The 15,928-nt window shown below is 37.8% G+C and overlaps 1 protein-coding gene across 1 annotated transcript in view; it reads right to left on the minus strand.

Annotated features, from left to right (window-relative positions):
- The window catches only part of LOC308272145 (tomoregulin-1), a gene marked incomplete at both ends in the record, with an annotated part of 102,844 nt that overhangs the window by 22,412 nt on the left and 64,504 nt on the right, over positions 1-15,928 (minus strand). Inside the window, 2 exons of the mRNA XM_080708920.1 lie at positions 7,792-7,857; positions 10,318-10,466. Of these exons, the coding sequence (XP_080565046.1) occupies positions 7,792-7,857; positions 10,318-10,466 (215 nt within the window). The remainder of the gene's footprint in view (positions 1-7,791; positions 7,858-10,317; positions 10,467-15,928) is intronic.

Below are 15,928 nucleotides of genomic sequence, written 5' to 3' on the forward strand. Positions count from 1 at the left end.
GCATTGAGGTGGTTGAGCCACTCCGGTGCCATCTTGCCTCACAGCACCAGGCTCCAGAGAAGAAAGGTAAACAAGGACCTGAAGTGAGCAGCTATGGATCATTCGGGTGTAATTCAGCAGTTCTTTCAGTGCAAAGAACGTCTAAAATAGATTCATTATCTATTTTAGTCTTTTACCTATTTCTAAATTGTATTGTTTGCTTTATTTGTTGCTAATTTTTAGGATTTCTATTTGGAATATTAATATACCTTTAGATATAGCATTTGGAAATATTGTATCCCATTCTATCAGTAACTTTTAATTCTGTTTACATTGTCTTTGGATGTACAATAGTTTTTATTTTTTAATGAAGTTTGTTTGTTTATTCTTTTGTTGCCTTGCCTTTGGAATCATATCCAAGAAATCACTGCCAATTAAAAAAATAATACAGAAAATCGAATTTTAAAATATTCTCAAATATTAGATGGTATTAAGAAACAGCTAATAATTTTAGATGTTATGGTTTTTTATTTCAGTATATATACATTTTAAATGACTCCTTATCTTTGAAAGACACATACCAAAATATTTATAGATAAAATAAGTTTATCTGTAAATGAGATTTGCTTTAAAACAATACTGGAGGACAGCTGAGAATGGGAGGTAGAGGATGGGAGACTGAGAAGGGGAGGCTGAGGATGGGAGGCTGAGAATGGGAGGCTGAGGCACAGGGAGGGTAAATTTGAGGCTAGCTTGTACAACGGAGCAAGACCCTATCTCAAAGTAAAATTTTTATAAAGGGCTGAGGCTGTAGCTTAGTAGAAGAGCACTTGCCTAGCATGTGCAAGGTCCTGAGTTCAATTCCCAGTACTATAAGAAATAACAAAACAACACTAATTATAACACCATTAGAAAAGAAAAAATGACTAGAAATACAAAGTGGGACAGGCTCTGACTTAATCACTACTGAAGTGGGACAATGGTGAGTTAAATTGTTCCTTCAACTTTGCATATGTTTGGCATTTTTCCTAATAAAAATATTTTTTAAAAAAGCCCTCAGGGTTGAAGGGTACCGAATACGTGACGGTTCATTACATTAGTCTGTTATATTTGAAATGTTCAGTTTTTCAATGTCACATATTCATCTCACATATACCTCATGCTCAATCATCACACCCTTTAGGACTTCAATACCTAGAACAGAGCTTCTAATACCCCAATTTCACTTCTACCAGAGGTTTCCAACAGCCCAAGAGGAGCCTAAATTGGCCCCTGTTCTTGCCATTCAAATATACCCAATTTTACAGCACTCTTCTAAGAGCTTCACTTCCAAAGCTCTTTCTCACTGAGCACCCCTTCCAACCTGGCTTCGTGCTGGTGCAGTATTCCTGCTGGCCACTCTGGGCTCCACCCCAGGCCCTGCCTACCTACCTAGCCTTGGCTTTGCACTGAACACATGAATATTTGCTAAGGACCCTATGTAAGTTGTGCAAATAACAAAAACAACAACAATATAGGGTAAAACACAATAGAGCTAACTTCTGACTTCTACTTACTACTGGGACACTCTGTCTTATCTGTCTGTCTGTCTGTCTGTCTGTCTGTCTGTCTGTCTGTCTGGGCAGTACTACAGTGCAAGCACTACAGCTACCTCCCCAGCCCTTTATTTCATTCATTTTACTTTATTTGTACTAAAGGTGGAATCCTGGGACATTTTACCTCCGAGCTACACCCCCAACCATTTTTTGAGACAAGGTCTCACTAAATTGCAGAGGCAGGCTTTGAATCTGAAATCCTCCCGTCTCAGTCTCTCAACTCACTGGGATTACAGGCATTTGTCACTCGGCCCCTGGAATACTTCTTAATGCTTTCCCAGTTTGGGTTTCATCTTCCTAACGCCATAGGAACTCCTTGGCCTAAGACTGTGAATGATCCCTTTGTCTTAAATGCAAGGCTCAGTTTAGCCTTCATGCTCTTAAACACCTTTCTGCTGCACTTTAAACCACTGCCATCTTTTCCTACAGCTTCTGTGCCACTTCCTCTTGGTTCCCTTCCTCTCTCAAGCCTCTCGGCTTTATTCTGTGTTGGGCTTCTTTCCCTTCTAAGTAACAGTGCTGACCAACAGAACTTTCTGCAGCTCTGTAAATGTTCTACAACTGTGCTGGTCACTGTGGCAGTCACTGGTCACACGTGGCTACTGAGCCCGTGAAATAGGCTAGTAAGGATTTCATTTTAATTTAAACCATCACAAGGGACCAGTGGCTACTGCAGCAGACCATGAAGACCTATATTGTCTTTCATACTCATGGCTTCCATTTTCATCTCTATATTCAAGGGCTGCCTCAGTTTATGCTGAACTAAGTCTCGTGGATGCTGAACTCTATAAGCATCTCCAACTCCAAAATATAATTAGTATCTTCACCATCAACTCTTCCCTCATCTGACCCCAAACACCTTCCCCCTCCTAGCACCTTTAATTTTATAAAAAGAACTCACCACCTCAGTCATCTGAGCTTAAGCTCAGCCATAGATAACTCTCTCTACACAAATGTCTAGTTTCTCCAAATCTTCCTAACTGGTCTCCCTGCCTGCATTCCAGTGTATGTCGTAAATGTGATTCTCCTGTCAGATACCACTTGTTTAAGCAGTTAACTTTTTAACCCTATCATTTCCAAATATTATATTAATAAAACTCTGCTACCCACAAATAAAGTCTAAATTCCCTAAGGAAGCACACTCTTGCCCCAAGCTCTTTCTAGCTTGCCTTCTGTTTCTACCTCTAAGTTTCCAACTCTATATCCAAAAAGGATTTCTGCCCGTTCTCCAACACATCCTCTCATAACGTTTGTGTCCACACCTCTGCTCATGCTCTTCGACCCTCCCTACGTATCCTTTTGACCCTTCAAGGTTCATTCACCTCTCCCATGACAGTTCTCAGATTCTCACTGTCCCCTACTAAAGAGTAATCTTTCCTTTTCTGAATTTCCATTAAAAATTTTAAACTATTTTTATGACAATAACCAACTTCCCACTTTGTTACAAGTTAGCTATATGCATTTCTTCCTATCGCACAAATTCTGAAGAGGTAAAGATTATACACTGGATATCTTTCTATCCGTAAGTAGTGTCTGGTAAAATGACCAGTACAAATTAGGTACATAAGAAATTCTACCTACTGATCATGATAATTTAAGTTACAGATCAATTTTTAAGTGTAAAGAATTATCAACAAATAGTCATATTACTGTGTCATTTTTATCAACAGCACACAAGCGTTTGGGGTCTACACAACTCCCCAGAATACCCTAAGTATATGCTTCTAAATACTGAAAGTGCCCTTTCGATTTCTGGTCATATATTACCAGTACAGAGAATAAAACTAGAAATGATCTATTGTATCTTCTAAGAGAATAGTGAAGATTTCCTATTTCAAATACATCACTTTTGTGTCAACATAGAAAACTGGTATTTTATGGGCTCATGGGTTATAACCGATTCAGGTTTGATAAAATTCAAATAAGGAAAGTAAATTATTCAATACAATAACAGTTACCATACTGGGCATTATGAGTATGTTAGATACTATTCAACCCCTGACAGGTACTATCTCATTTCATTTATTTTTAACTCTGTAAGACAGATACTATTACCATTTCTGTTTCCTATTTTTTAGAAATAAGGTAGATCCCAGATTTAACCATGTATATCCATTAGAATCACCAAATAAGAGCCTTGCACAGTGGTGCATACATATAAACCCAGCATTTGGGAAGCTAAGACAGGAGGATCAAGGTTCACAGACAGCCTCAGTACTGTGAACCCTTTCAACTTAGTGAGGCCCTTTCAAACTCAGTGAGACTCTGTTTCAAAATAAAGACTAAAAAAAAAAAAAAAAATAGAGCTGAGGATGTAGCTCAGAGGTAGAATGCTTCTGGGGTCCATTCCCTGTACTGCCAAAAAATAAACCAAATAAGTAGATGATGTAAATAGTAGTATAGAAGTCCTGATCTAGGAATCCAAACACCTAGAACTGCTTCAGTTAACTGCCTCTATCATCATTGAGTCTGTTGCACTGACCTACTGCTCTTCTCAGAGTAGTAGTAAGAATCAAATAAAATAATGCATGTGAACACAAACAGGGTGGACTTGAGTTCAAGGATTCCAATCTCTGCGCTAGCCTTTACTAGCTGTGAGAATTTGTGCAAATAAAAGCTACAGCTACTCTGAGCCACATCTATATTTTTTTCAACAAATATGGAAAATCTACTTAGGTACAGGCATTCTGCTGTGTTTATGGATGCCAAGTGAAGATGAGAGTCTCCAGTCCTCACAGGACTCACAGCCCATAGGAGAACACAGACAAGAAGATAACAATAGAGCACTTAAGTGCTCCGATAGGAAAGGATGGAAGAAGAGGCAACGAATCCAGATGTAAGGGTCAAGGAATTCTTCCTTAAAAGGAAACGACTCCCAAGCTAAAACTAAAAAGATTAATAGGAGACCAAAGAAGAATAAAGACTTCCAGGCAGAGGGGACAAAGTTAAAAGACCTGGGTACAAAGGGAAAGTATTAGCAGTAGAGCCTACAGAAGTAATTGCATGATTTCTTACAAATGCATTGCAAGTCTATAATTATCTCAAGAATTTTACCTAATAAGAAGCATATATGAGAGCACTCTATAAACTGAGATGCATCTTAGCTGTTTCAGTTAATACTAATAATCAACTGCATAATCTAAAGGGAGCAAAGCTGGAGGTACTGTGATGAAACTAGTACTGAGGATTTCTAATAACTGTATTTCAATAGTTGGTCAAAATTTAGAAAATGAGACTTCCGGGAAGATGGAGACGGAGAAAAGCCAGGCTTACAAGCCCCGCTAACAAACAATCTCTATTACCACAAAATCAGCACCTTTCATAGCCAGAAAACACCATCAGCAGAGAAACAAAGGTAAATACAAGGGACAGAGAAAAAGAGGGCTGAAAAAATGAGACACCAGAAAGAAACCAGACTGCAGTGCTGCAGCCAGAGCTGCGGCGCGGAGCTGTGCAGACGCTATCTTTCCTTCCAGCACCAGGCTCCAGAGAGGAGGGGAACTCAGAACGGAGCTCAGAGCCAGAGAGGAGATACGCCAGCCTCACAGCCGAGGACGCAGCAGCAACGCCATACTGCTGGCGGCAGCGGCGACGTCATCAGACAGCACCAGACCAACAAACTCAACAGCCCACTAGGCTCCAGAGAGGAGCGGCGGACAGCGAGCCGAAGTGAGCCTCTGCGAAACAGCCGGGAGGGATTCGGCAGATTTTTCGGCGCGGGGAGCGTCTAAAGCTCCCAGAGGCTGGGCTCAGCGCACCCTGCAGGGACTCAGAGCGGAGCGCAAAACCAGAGAAGAAATACACCAGCCTCACGGATGAGGGTGTGGCAGCAGCGCCATATTGCCACCGGGGCGGCAGCAGCAAATTCACCAAGTCCACTACAGCTCCATCGGCACACTCAACAACAGTGAGTCAAATTGTGGCCCCTAGAGGAGAAATCCCAGTACTGACTCCCAGGGACTTGACCCAGTGTGGGAGTGGTGGTGGTAGAGATATCACACTATAGTCACAACTCCATGCAGGAGAACGCCCAGCCTGGCACCCTCCATGGTCTAAAGCAGCCTTGATTGACTCCCTGGGTCTGAGACTTTGCGATACAACTCAGTAAAGGAGTAGTGGTGACTGAGATACCACAGACTCGAGATCCAGAGCACCTTAAGTGAAGTCGTAGTGACCCAGGGAAGAACCCAGAGAAGGCGCAAACTTCCAAAATCATGGGAAAGAGAAATAACAATGGAGCAGTGAATGGCCACAACCCAACAACATCAGATCCTGATAAAACAGAAATTCAGAGATTTCTAGAAGATCAAATCAGGAAAATAACTGCAGAAATAATATAGGTGTTTCGAAAAGAATTCAGAGAGAGCCAAAAAGAGATAAAGGATGTAATCAATGAAGTAAAGGCCTCAATTCAAAGTATAAACAACCAATTAGACCACAAGGAGAATAGAATCTTGCTCCTAGAAGATGATCACTCCAAAAATGAATGCATAGTTTCTAATTTAGAAAAAATCCGACAGCAGGAATCTGACATTGAAGAAATATGGGCCCATTTTAAGAGAGCTAACCTAAGAATAATTGGAATAGAGGAGGGAAAAGAAAGTGAAACCAAAGGGATCAACAATCTCTTCAAGGAAGTAATAGCAGAAAATTTCCCAAACATAGAGCAAGAGGTTGATACACAGGTCCAGGAAACTTATAGAACTCCCTTTAGACAGGATCGGAGAAGAGGATCCCCACGCCACATCATTGTCAAAATGACCAATGTGGAAGCCAAGCAGAGAATCTTAAAGGCAACAAAAACTAAGGGCCAAGTGACATTCAGAGGCAAACCAATTAGAATCACTCCAGACTTCCCAAACCAAGTCATGAGAGCCAGAAGGGCTTGGAGTAACATATTCCAAACTCTGAAAGAAAACAACTTCCAGCCAAAAATTTCCTACCCAGCAAAACTTTCTATCAAATTAGATGGGGAAATAAGAAGCTTCCATGACAAACAGAAACTGAAGGAATTTATGTCTTCTAAACCAGCACTAGAGAAAATACTCAAAGAGATTAACTACAAAGAAGAAATAGGTAACACACACCAGAACCAGAGAAACAAGATTCTCCATCCAACAGACAACTAAGATTGGTTATCTGTGGAGATTCATTACTTATGTTAGTCTTTTACCTATCTCTAAATGGTATTGTTTGCCTTTATTGTTGTTAATTTTTAGGATTTCTAGTTGGAATATTAATATACCTTCAGATATAGCATTTGGAAATATTTTATACCATTCTATCAGTAACTTTTAACTCTGTTTACATTGTCTTTGGATATACAATTTTTTTATTTTCTAGGGAGTTTGTTTACCCTTCTGTTGCCTGTGCCATTGAAATCATATCCAAGAAAACACTGCCAATTTCAATGTCATGAGGTTTTATGACCCAGATTTTCTTCTAAAAGTTTATAGTCTTAAGATTTATATTTAGGTCTTTTATCTATTTTGAGTTAATATTTGTATATGGAATTAGGTAAGGGTCCAATTTTATTCTTCTTCATGTAATTATTATTTTTCAAAAATATTTAGTTAAAAGATTATTATTTCCTCCACCAAATGTCTGTGGAAACCTTGTCAAAAATAACTTGACAATATATGGAAGAATTTATCTCTAGGCTTTTATTTAACTTCAATGGTTTATATATCTGCCTTTATAACAGTATTACACTGTTTCAATTATAGCTTTATAACATTTGAAATCAGAAAATATATATCTTCTAGCTTTGTTCTTTTTTGAGATTGTTTTGTGTATCTAGAGTCCATATTCCATATTAGGATAGATTTTCTCTGAAAAATAAATAAATAAATGTGTGATAGTTTCATCAAAAAAAAAAGAAAAGAAAAAATATTCTCTGGTAAGAAAGAAAGCAAAAAGAAATATTGAAATGTTATCTTTAAGTCATCAAAAGCTTGGTATCAGACAAATGAAACTGTTATGTGAGATTATCATTGTTAATTTTAGATAAATTGCTATAATACTAGATGTCAAACAGTAAGCCAAGCATGGGAAGGAGGGATGGGGAGGGAACGGGGTTGGGATCAGGTAGGGGCTAACTGGGTGATGTGTGCATATATGTCTACAAAAGTTTTTTCTATACCATTATGATGTATGAATACAGTGCACCAATAAAAAAAATTAAATTTAAAAAAAAATTTAGAAAATGATTCAGTACCTTTCACATCTGGTCGATATTGTAGTCCATCATCTTTTTTTCCCAATAGACTAGTCTCATCTGTGTCTGTAAGAGAAAACAGTTTGCAAATTAAGAAACATATGATGTTTAAAATCAGGCCATGGAATACCCAATTATCCAAAATACTCAGGTCCTTCTTAACTTTTGGTACAGATCTTGCTCACATTTTCTATCACTCGTTCATTCATTCATTCTGTCATTATGTTATTTTTCTAAACAGGTAACACTGTATGTATTTATCATGTAGAATTTTTTTTTTTTTTTTGTGGGTCTGAGGATGGAACCCAGGGGCATTCTACCCCTGAGCTACACCCCCTGCCTTATTTTTTATTCTTTATTTTGAAACCAGGTCTCACTGAGTAGCTGAGGCTGTCCGCGAACTGCGATCCTCCTGAATGCTGGGATTACAAGCGTGCGCCACCACGCTAGAAAATGTTTTGAAGTATATAACACTGTGAGATGTTTTCTACCTTTCTTTCATCAACTGTCCCCTTTTCCTCTCTGGCCTCAAAGCAGCCCTAGCATACATAATGAGCAGTCTGATTTCTTTTCAAATACCACCTACCTTTTAAAAAGTCTTTCTTAGCCAGGTGTGATGGTACATACCTGTAACCCTAGTAGTTGGGAGGCAGAGAGGAGGGTTGCAGGTTTGAAGCCAGCCTCAATAATTTAGCAAGGCCCTTAGCAACTTAGTGAGGCCCTCTGCAACTTGGACCTCATTTAAAATAAAAAGATAAAATCAAGCTGGGGTTGTAGCTCTGAGGTAAAATGTCCCTGTGTTCAAGCCCTAGTATCACTCCTTCCCCAAAAAGTCTTTCCTGGGCAAACTAAAATGCCACATAGCTGTTCTTCAAGGAACCTCAAGATTTATTTTCTCCTAACAGTTTTCCTAGAAACCTCAGATTAAGTTTAATTTGGAATCTCAGCTGTGTTATCAAACATTTTACCACTTTTAAAAAGACCCTTGATGTATGAATTGCATCTGGACTGGGAAGACCAAAAAGAGCTGTAAATGCCTGCTGGGAGGAACAAGCTCCGGCCTCTGATGCACGGCAAGGGAGGGCCGTGGGAAGGTACAATTAAGTACAGGTGGGAAACCACTGAAGGGACTAAAACAAAAACCAAAGGCCAACCATTCCAGAGCAGTCAAAAGCTGCATAAACTTCAACTAAAACTCTCAAGCATGAACTTGATATTTTAGGGGGTACCATCCAAACATGTACTGGTTCCTCCGAGAACATAAGCTCTAAGCGCTTCCTCCCGTCTAAACTCTAAATGCCACCCATGAAATAAAACAAAATCTCAAGATCAAAGCCAAGAAGAATGCCTACCTACAGGAGACCTCTGTCAGGAAATGGTCTGCTCTACCATGCCCATTCACAGCCCGACCTGGAAACCCTCTGATGAACTTCACTGATACTCTTGGGTGTTGTGGTCAGTTGGGCAGTGTGCCACAAATAATGTTACCAAAATAAAGTACCAAACCCTGGTTTACAACCTTTCCCTCTTCATTCAGATAAAAGCATAATCCTTTAGTAAGCCCCCAAAGGGAGGCAGGAGGGGGCAGGGAATGGAACCAGTAAGCAGAAACAATGTACAGTCCTAGTGCACAGAAATGTGCTTGGATAACGTGTATTACTTAGAAAATGTTCCAGTATTCCAGCCCATGTGAGTACTACGGAGGAAAATAGATTAAGAAACTCTGGCTCCAGTGACAATCAATATTTATGGTAGGGAGAGAAAACAAAACACATTCTTATATGGTATCATAGTTTCTAAATTATAAGAAAATGCAAGGAAAAATAATTTTTAAAGTTCATAATTTTTCCAATCACACCTAAATCTACACTTTACATATACCATGTACTGTAGGCCCAAAACTACAAAGAGATAATATAAAAACAAAGTCAATGACTATGATCAAAGGGGAAAAAAGTTTAGAGATACAAAATAAATTGACTAATTCTTATGTATAATCTAATTTGAATCTACCTTAGTACTATAAATACATCTAACTCTATTAGGATTTTCTTTACTAACTAAATTTAAAAAAAAAAAAAACAAGAAGCATGGCTGATGAAAATAAGTAAAAAAAAAGAGCCAGGTGTGGCAGTGCACACTTGGAATCCCAGTTCTTGGGAGGCTGAGACAAGAGGATCCTGCTTGACAGCCAGCCTCAGCTACTTAGTGAGGCCCTCTGCAACTTAATGAGACCCTTTTTCAAAATAAACAATAAAAAATCGGGCTGGGGTTATAGGTTGGAGGTAGAATGCCCCTGGGTTCAATTCCCAGCAACACACACACACACACACACACACACACACACACAGAAAATAAGTAAAAGAAAAAATTCTAAGTAACAGAATAAATTCTGAAATACACAATAAACAATAACAAAAAGTTTCAAGGATTTCACATTTTACAAATTTGGAACACTAAAAAATAAGATTATGGACATATAATATTTTTAAAGACAGGATCCTGAGTCAGTAGAATGGATTTTACCTGTGCAATGGCCAAGATGCCTTATATCAATTTGTTCTTGCTTTATACAAGATGCTTCTCGAACAAAACAGGGATTATTATAGGAACTCCCATCAGAAGCACACACGGGATTAAAACTGTATCCACTGCAATCTATATTACATACACACCTGTTGGGAAAGATGACAATTATCTATATTTTACAACAAAAGTTATTCACAAAGCTGCAACAGCAAAAAAAAAAAAAAAAAAAATTTTGTCTTTTTCTCTGCTTTCTATAACAGAAGTCAGTATATTGTTTTATGTCACTAATGAAAGCTTAAGCAAGTTGAACACTTAGCTATACATTTCTTTTGTATAAAGATAGAGATAATTTCACTCACATATTATTATTGTAATATTTTCTCCAGAATTTTCATATCTAGATAAATAACCAGGAAATGTCAAATGTTAACAGAACAAAGAATTATGTTATAAACCAAAGGTCATGAGTCTAAATTGTAGCCCTACTAATAACCAGATTTCTGTCCAGACTCTTCCTCTAGTCTTAGTTTACAATCTATAAACAGGCTAGGTGTGGTGGCATATGCCTGTAATTCCAGTACTTGGGAGGCAGAGCCAGGAGGATCACAAGTTCAAAGACAACCCCACCGGCTGGGCGTGGTGGTGCACGCTTGTAATCCCTGCACTTGGGAGGCAGAGACAGGAGGATCGCACAGGTTCGAAGCCAGCCTTGCTGGCTTAAGAGACCTTGTTTCCAAATTTAAAAAGTATAAAAATAGGTCTGGGAGTGTAGACCGGAGGTAGAAGTGTTTCCAAGAACCCCAGTACCACCAAAGACAACCTCAGCAAATAGTGAGACTCTCATCACTTTAGCAAGCCCTGTTTCAAAATAAAAAACAAAATAGGGATGGAGTGTAGCTCTGAGGTAGAGTGCCCTGAGGTTCAATCCCTAGTAACACACACACACACACACACACACACACACACACACACACACACACAGAATTGTCAGAGTCTATTGCAATAGTTCAAGAAATTCAACTTTTTTTTAACTGACTGGATATAGTATTGTACCAAAGAGGATACTGTCATGCTTATTTGCTTAATTATATATGCATTTCTTGTTCAACTGGCTATAAGATAAATATGTAAAAAAGTAAAATAAAATTGAGCTGGAGGGTATAATTCAGAGGTAAAATGTCTCTCATTTCAATCCTTAGTACCACCAAAATATACATATATCAGATATAAAATAATGCAAACCATCAAAGTGCATTCCAGCTACACATCTACCTGTTTAACAGGGTGTCCACTGAATTCTAGGCACCATACCACAGAGAATGCCAAAGAAGTCCAAGGTATGGATTCTCCTCTCAACAACAGTAAAACTAGGTGGGAATAAAAAGAAACAAAGAGACAGAGTTTTCTGTTTCCAGCAATATGTTGACTAGGAACCTTTATTAATCCTCCTGCTGAAAAGCAGTAACAAAAGCACATCTTCCTAAATGCACTCATAAATCCTATTCCAAGTGGACTGGTTGGTTTTTGTTTTGTTTTGTTTTTTTTTTGTTTTTTTTTTGCTGTTGTTGTTTTTTGTTTTGTTTTTGTTTTTAAGCAAAGAAAAAGGGCTTCCTTCAAACACAGCATTAAAGACAGGGAAGAAAACCATCTCCCTGGGAATGCAAAGCCACAGGCCAGTCCTCACGTGGGTAACTACTACTTAAAATTCTATCTGGTTGTTCAAAAAAACCTCAAGCCCAGAATTTGTTTAAGAAGTCAAGGACTGGAAGGGGCCCTGGGCAAATAAGAGAACAAATACATTCCTCTCTGGAGAAACCTGACTTCATCCTAGACTTAGTGATTCACCACAGACAAGACACACACACACACACACACACACACACTCATTCTCTTTCTCTCTCATATCCATAATAAATAAGAAAAAAATACCACAAAGCAGAAGAAGTCAATTTTCAAAAGAACCAGACAAACCTTCATGAACAAAGTGTCTTACTAAAAAACAAAACAAAACAAATGATAGATTTCGCAAATTAAAGGAGAATTAGTGAACTGAAAAAGAAGGAAGATTGCACAGACCAGGGTAGCCAAAGACATGGGATACATGGGGAAAAAAGTTGAGACTTAGAAAATAGTTTAAAAAGCTAACAAAAATCTAGAGTTCTATAGAAGTTTAAAGAATGAAGCAGGGAAAAATTTTCAGTAATTTCTCTTCAAACTTCCTAGAACTAAAAAGATACTACTCTGACTTTCCAAGAAGTCAAAAAAAAAATTCCAAATAGAATTTCTTTAAAAATGAAGCCACACAATGAAATACTATAGTGGAATTTTTACCCCCCCCCAAAAAAAAAGATATATATTTTTAAGGGGTCTTTTTTTTTTTTTGACTAGGGATCAAACCCAGGGTGGTACACTTGCCAGGCAAGTGATTTGCCACTAAGCTATATCCCAGCCCAAGATATATATATTTTTAAAGGAACCAGAAAGAAGAGAAAGATAACATTCAAAAATAAGGGGAAAATAAGGATAACTGAATTTCAAAAGCAATACTAAAGTCAAATCATGTACAGCCCACAGATAGGGGAGGAGTACATATAATGTGCTGAGATAAAAGAGAATTCTATATAAAGACAAGCATCTTTCAGAAATGAAGGAAAAATAAATGTAATTTTTAAAAGGTAAAAGCTTAGGAGTCTGTCACCTGTGACTATTTAAAGGAAATTCTAAAGGCAGTAGAAAAATGATCCTATAAGTTACAAACACAGATGAGGAAAAGAGGTCCCGAGATGTGGGTAATGTTAACAAAATGTTGACTACATAAGACAACAACAGTGCTGTGTGCTCTTACATTTTTTAAAAAGGAAATTAAAATGCATTATAATTATAGTATTCAAGCTTGGAAGTATTTAAAGTGTTTAAATACAGCATATTAATGACACTATAGTAAGTTGAATATAATGTTAAAATTGCTAAGGTTACCATTAAAAGAATCCCTAACTTTGAAACTAGTAGAGAAAAATTTCAAAAAGAGGCAAGAAAAGGAGGAAAGAAAAGACAAAGGTACAAACTAATTTAAAAATTCGAAATATGTAAGAATTTATAATATTTAAGGGAACTAAATTTAACAGTTAAATTACCAAGATAGGCCGGATGAAATTACAAAAGTCAGCAATGTGCAGCTTTTAAGATAAATGTTAGGATATAATGATACCAGCTGGGTGTGGCGGCGCAAACCTGTAATTCCAATTCCAGTATTCCAGGAGGCAGAGACCGGAGGATCACAGTTCACGGACAGCCTCAGCTACTCAGTGAGGCCCTTTGCAACTCAGTGAGACCCTGTTTCAAAAATAAAAAGAAGCTGGGCATGGTGGCGTACACTTGTAATCCCAGTACTTTGGAGGCTGAGACAGGAGGATTGCACAGGTTCGAAGCCAGCCTCAGCTACTGAGTGAGGCTCTCAGCAACTTAATGAGACCTTGTTTCCAAATAAAATATAAAATAGATCTGGGAGTGTAGCCCAGAGGTAGAAGGCCCCTGGGTTCCATCTCCCGTACCACCAAAAAATTAAAATTTAAAAAATAAATAAATAAAATAAAAAGAATTAAAAAAAATAGGCTGAGGGTGTAGTTCAGAGGTAGAATGCCCCTAGGTTCCATCCTCAGTGCTGAGAAAAAAGAAAAAAAAAAGATGTAATGATACCAAAAAATTGAAAATAAAAAAAAATAAGAACTACCACACCTAGCATAGAAGAAACCTGGTATGGTTATATTTAATATCAGATATAAGAAACTTCAGGGCAAAAAGGATTATGAGAAATAAAGAAGGTCCTTTCATAATAGTAAAACGTTTTATGTAGCAGAAGATATAATAATTCAAACATTTTAAGACAGCCTCAAAATCTTTAAAGTATAAGCTGAAAAAACTAGCATGAAATACCTCTCGGTAACTTATACATGAAGCAGAAAAAAATATCAGTAAATCAAATCTTCCTGGGTGAAATAACTTGATGCCGAGATTTGCTTAAAATATTTCCCTCCAAAAAAAGATAAAGAAGGAAGAAAAGATGAAACAAAATTAGACTTTCTGGAGAAGAGTGATGGGTTAGAAGGAGGGGTCTATGTTATTTTATTCTCCTTTCCTATGAGTTTGAAGTCTTCTTTAATTCCTCATGAACTAAAGCTAAGTGTGAAAGGCAAACTATTAAGATTGAGAAGATCAAATATAATATACTAATAAACTCAAGCTTGAAATAAAGAAATGCCTCATAGCCAGGTATGGTGGTACATTAATCTAATCTCAGTGATTGGAAGACTGAGACAGAGGATAGCAAGTTCAAGGCCAACCTGGGCAATTTAGCAAGACCTGGTCTCAAAATATAAAAAAGAAAAAAGGGCTGGGAGTGTAACTCAGTGGTAGGTCACCCCTGGGTTCAATCTCCAGTACTGCTCCCACACACAGTATCATAAAGAAAAGAAGAATACAAACTACTAACAAAAAATATTACAACCCATATAACTAAACAAGAATTAATATCCAGAATACATAAATACAAATCAGCTTTTTAAGAAATATATAATCAAAAGGGAAGGGAAAAGAATAAACTAATTAGGAAGAAAAGGAACATGTAAGAACAATGTGTGTGAAAGGATCAACTCACTAATAATCAAGAAAATGACATGGGTGTTGTAATGTGTGAAAATGACCTGTGAGGCCTGAAATCCCAGTACTTGGGAGGCTGAGACAGGAGGGTCGCAAGTTCAAGGACAGCCTCAACAAGTAGTGAGGCTCTCAGCAACCTAGTGAGACCCTGTTTCAAAACAAAAAATAAAACTGGGCTGAAGGATATAGCTCAGAGGTAAAATGCCCCTGGGTTCAATCCCCAGTAACACACACACACACACACACACACACACACACACACACACACACACAAAAAAAAAAGCATGAGATGTATCCATATTCACTAAGTTGACAAAAATTAAGAATAAAGATGGATGATTTCGTTCGAAACACCCCCTCATGTTACCCCCTGGGTAACGTGAGGATGTAACTATCTTCTGTATTTCTTTTTAATAAACTTCTTTAAATCTTCCAAAAAAAAAAAAAAAAAGAAGAAGAATGACAATAACAAGTTTTGATAAGATGAAGAGCATAGGAAATTCTTATTCTCCACTGATACAACCGCTTTGGAAAACAGGCATTAATCATGAAAAGCTAGACTTCTACTTGTCCAACAACTGCACTATAGGTAAGGTTCTTGCAGTCTTGTTACAGGTATGTATGAGGAGACACGTGTAAGATTTTGTCAGTACACTCAGGAAAAGAGAAGAGAGAGGGATGGGTTAGAATGGATTCTCCGTGAGAGACAAAGAGAGACAGTTAGCTGTAGCATAACTTGTTCTTGGTAAGCCTACGCTGTTACTAGAAATGTCAGTATATGCTCAGAAACAGAGTTCATAAAACAGAGGACTTAAAAGAAATGTAATGCTGAAAGGTCACTGAAGCTCAAAGATCATGACGTGCCTATTACCAAACTTAATAACAATGCTTTTTGTATTAACCAAATGTACAAAGGCCTTTCCCATTACTTGAACAAAACCTGAAGTAATAA

This window comes from Muscardinus avellanarius (genome assembly GCF_963383645.1).
Source record: "Muscardinus avellanarius genome assembly, chromosome: 13".
Taxonomy (NCBI): domain Eukaryota; kingdom Metazoa; phylum Chordata; class Mammalia; order Rodentia; family Gliridae; genus Muscardinus; species Muscardinus avellanarius.